General features: G+C 40.0%; 1 protein-coding gene across 1 annotated transcript; it reads right to left on the bottom strand.

Annotated features, from left to right (window-relative positions):
* Window positions 1–1,976: 1,976 nt before the first annotated feature.
* On the bottom strand, window positions 1,977–2,489 carry LOC143586016 (uncharacterized). Its single transcript, XM_077067662.1, has one exon. The coding sequence runs from the start codon at window positions 2,487–2,489 to the stop codon at window positions 1,977–1,979; it is 513 nt and encodes a 170-aa protein (XP_076923777.1).
* Between the last annotated feature and the right edge of the window lie 1,793 nt (window positions 2,490–4,282).

Consider the following 4,282-nt stretch of genomic DNA (forward strand, 5'->3'; position numbering starts at 1 on the left):
TTTCACCCTGAACATAAGTGACCTCTTCCCTATTCTCTTCATCATATACGGCCCCACAACTCGACACATCATGCCCTTACTCCCAACTCTGTTCACAAACCGGTTATTTCTTTCCTGACTGATTCTCTTTAGTACATGTTGCCACTAAGTATTCTATTTTCCTATCCAATTTAGTCATTCGGTACTCATATACATTTATTTCCACTACTTTCATGACCGGCCTCTTTACCATCCGGTTCGACTGAGCTTGGCGTTTCGAGTTGAAGGCATGCCTCTCCAGATGCCTCTAGTCAACATTTTCATCATTAGTCAGAAACAAACCATTTGTGGTTGACTGGAGATCCCGAACATCATCATTTGACAAGCTGTCATGGAATGCCTTTATTAATTCCCACTATGTGATCCCATGATGTGGGCATGTTCTCAATAGTAGTTAAAACCTTTGAAATGTTTCATGACAGGTTTCACCTGAATGTTGCTGAAAATTTCTGATAGAATTTCTTTCCTCAGATGTTCTTTGTGGTGTGTAGTACTCGTATAAGAATTGATGTTGCAGATCGTAGCATGTATAAATGTTGGCTGGTGGTAATGACAAGAACCATTGCTTTGCTAAATCCTTTAAGCTGAATTGAAAGACCACTAGTTTAACCTCATCAATTGTGAACCCCTGGCTTGAAACAATGGCACAAATGGAATAATTCACTCAAATGGAGATACGATTCTTCACCCGCTTTCCCATGAAAAGTAGGTAACCCAGTCAAACTAGATTGTCTCAGTGAAAATGTTCTGTCGTTTCATATCGGGACAATTATTTGAAGGGGGTTAGCCGCCAGTTATGGAATAAAGTGATTCTGAACCCCACGAACTGGTGGTGGGATGTAAGCTTGCAGGACCCCATAATCATAATCAAAATGTTGCACCTCTGGCACTCTGTTAACCGATTTTCTGGGTGCATGCTGTTTATGGTTATACTGGTACTGGTTCTGTTCAGGAGGTGCTTGATTATTTTGTGGGTATTGATTCTGCGGGTAATAATCTACATGTTCATCTTCATACTCTTCTTCTTATTCATCCCTATTAAAATCATCCCATTCATTTTTACGTTCTAGTCTTCAATCAGTGCATTCTGCATTCTGATTACACAAATTTCTATCTTCTCTGAACTCCAACGGCCCTCACTGATGTGAAGCTAATCTAACTGAGTGATTATCACCCCCCCCCCCCACGACATGTCTGGTTATTCCTGTTATGCTCTTGATAAAATATCTAGCCTTGGTAATTGTGAGGCTCAAAGTTCTGGTAAGCCAAATGATCATTGTTGAGGTTAATAGGATGTCTCTGATTATGTTCACCACCCTTGTTTGCTCTGTTTTGGTATTGGTTTTGAGCGGGTGGTGGCGGTGGATCATTCAGTGGGATTGGGTATTCTTGAGTTAGTGGCTGGTCTTGGTTTTTGGGTTGGTTTACAGGTGGGTCTTGATCACCATGTTGACTCATATATGCGGCTTTTGGTTTTCATGGTTTGGCTTCTAGATTTCAGTTCAAACATGTCACTTGAGATGCTCGGTTTCTCTTCATTATTGTCTCAATCTCTAGATAAAACTGAAGCGGCTCTTTACTTTTTTGATATATTGTATGCATAAATCTGACAGATTACCTACACACACAAAAAAACGAACACCCCGCATAAAACTGACAAAAACAATTAAACTAAAAAAACTAAAAGCAAACAAACACACTAAACTAACACTTTACGCGTTGATTCCCCGGAAATAGCGCCATTTTGATCGATGTCGAAAACTCAATCAAAAACATTATAATATACATTTACTAGAAAGGGTAAGTAAGGCATCGAATCCATAGGGAACCAGTGGAAAAAGAAAGTTTGACTCATAAATTATTAATTATTAAACTAAATGGACAGACAAGTGGTTAGGAAATTAATTTGGTTGTAAAACAATTTAAGAAAATTGTGACTACACTTCAGGTCCGGGATATGCAATAAACTGACTGGCAATGGTCTTTCTAGCGGTAGCTAAGAAGAGTGCTCTAGCGGTAGCTAAGAATGGTCTTCCTAATATAATGGGTACAGAAGTGTATTCATCCATGTCCTGGATAACGAAGTCAACTAGAAAAACAAACTTATCGATTTTGACTAACATGTTTTCAGCTATGCCTCTTGGGTATTTCATTGATCTATCGGCTAGCTGAATGCTCATACGAGTTGGAGTAGGTTCTCCAAGTCCTAACTTGGCGAAAGCCGTATAAGGCATTAAGTTGATGCTAGCTCCTAGGTTGGCTAAAGCATTTTTAACAAATAGGTTTCCAATCACGCAAAGGAAAATGAAACTTCTTGGGCCAGTAGTATAATTTGAAAGCTTGTTTTGGAGAATGACGGAGAATTCTTCATTGATTACCACGTGAGATAATTCTTTTAGCTTCCTTCTGTTGGACAGAACTTCTTTCAAAAACTTTGCATATTTTGGCATTTGGGAAATGGCTTTCTATAAATGGAAGGTTAATATGCAATTGCTTAAAGATTTCTAGGAATTTGCCATATTGTGCCTCCGTTTTGTCCTTCTTTAGGCGAGCTAGGTATGGAACTGGTGGAACATATGGTTTCACAGGTTCTTTGACATGTATAGGAATAAGTTGATTACCGGGTTTGTCAAGAACCTTAGTCTCACCTTCAAGATTGGATATGTGTGACTGGTGAATTGTTTATGGCAGTTATGTTACTTCTTAGGGTTATGGCATTGGATTGAGCGTTGGGATTGGTAACAGTGTTACTAGGGAGTCCTCCATGTTGTCTCTCAGAAAGTAATTGAGCTAACTGACCTATTTGGTTTTCAATCTTCAAGAATCGTTCTTCAGTTAATTTGTTTGAGGCTTCAGTACTTGCTATGAGTTGTATTAGAAGAGTCTCCACTGCAGATCCTCCGTCGGTTGTTGGCTGGTACTTGCACCGTGGTTATGGTATGGAGGTTTAGGTTGAGAGGGTTGGTTTTGATTGAAAGGTCTTTTATTAAAGCCAGGTGAAGCTTGATTGTTAGCTTCATCCCTCCAGCTAAAGTTCAGATGGTTTCTCCAATCAGGGTTGTAGGTGTTGCCATAAATGTTATTCTGTCGGCCTACGAAGTCATATTATTCGAGAGCCATACTTTGGTAGTATTTAACCTTATGATTTCCCCCACACTGTCACACTTTACCTTTTCTTTGACCAGCTCAGACTGAAGTTGTTCAAATGTCTTCGAGAGAGCCTTGAATTGTGCAGAGATAATGGTACTGTTGTCATCATGGTGTATGCCTTTGTGTGATGGGGTCGATCAAGGTGGATTATAGGCAAAGCAATTCCTGGAAACTTTTTCTAAGATCTCGAATGCCTTAATCGGTGATTTGGTTCTGAGATCTCCACCAGCGACCTAATTGATTGCTTGTTTGTTTTGACTAGTTTGAGCGTCGAAGAAGGCCTGGAATTGAAGCCACTTAGTTAGTCTATGGTGCAGGCATCATCAAAGAAGGTTCTTGTATCTCTCCCATGATGCGTGTAGTGACTCGTCTTCATTGTCTAGAATCCAGTTATGTTGGCGCGATACTTGGCAGTTTTGTCGGGTGAAAATTATTTTAGAATGAATTTCTCTACCATCTTATCCCAAGTGGTTATGGCACCGGATGGTAAAGATACAAGCCATTCCAAGGCCTTGCCTCGAAATGAGAAATGGAATAGTCTTGTAGGTTCCTGAACGCGGATCGTACACGGGAAATCTCTAACAACGCAGGTGCGGAATCCCTGCGTATATAGGTACGAGTGTAGATATTGTAGAGATTGAATACACGAACAATGAACACGAGCTATAAGGTAAATACGTTATATTGAATAACTAAACACGTGACAGTAAGTCACTGTTACAGAGAACAAAACGAAACAAAGCGTAACCAAAAACCCTAACTCACGTCCTCTTCTGTTTCGGCTGAAACAGTGTATTTAAACACGACAACTTCGCCACTGGCGAAGTTGTCAGTAACCTCGCTAAATCAGCAAGTTCGCCATAGCGAACTTGCTGATAACTTCGCTAGTTTACAAAACAAAACATAAACAAACCATTAACTATATTACAGACTCGATAACAAATACTAGACTATGAACTACTGACAAACATGTACCAACAGACTCCCCCTTGGCAGTAGCTTCATATCTTGATCTCTGAGTCTTGTAATCTTGCACTTTCACGCGTGCGCCCCTTCTCTCACACAAACCGACACAACTCCTTGATATTTCCTC

The sequence above is a fragment of the Bidens hawaiensis genome, unplaced genomic scaffold, assembly GCF_021521415.1.
Source record: "Bidens hawaiensis isolate Kalapana, Puna unplaced genomic scaffold, B.hawaiensis_p1.1 tig00034273_1, whole genome shotgun sequence".
Classification (NCBI taxonomy): domain Eukaryota; kingdom Viridiplantae; phylum Streptophyta; class Magnoliopsida; order Asterales; family Asteraceae; genus Bidens; species Bidens hawaiensis.

Excerpts from the sequence above, each read along its gene's own strand:
- LOC143586016 (XM_077067662.1), bottom strand. The coding sequence starts at position 2,489 with ATGCCAAAATATGCAAAGTTTTTGAAAGAAGTTCTGTCCAACAGAAGG.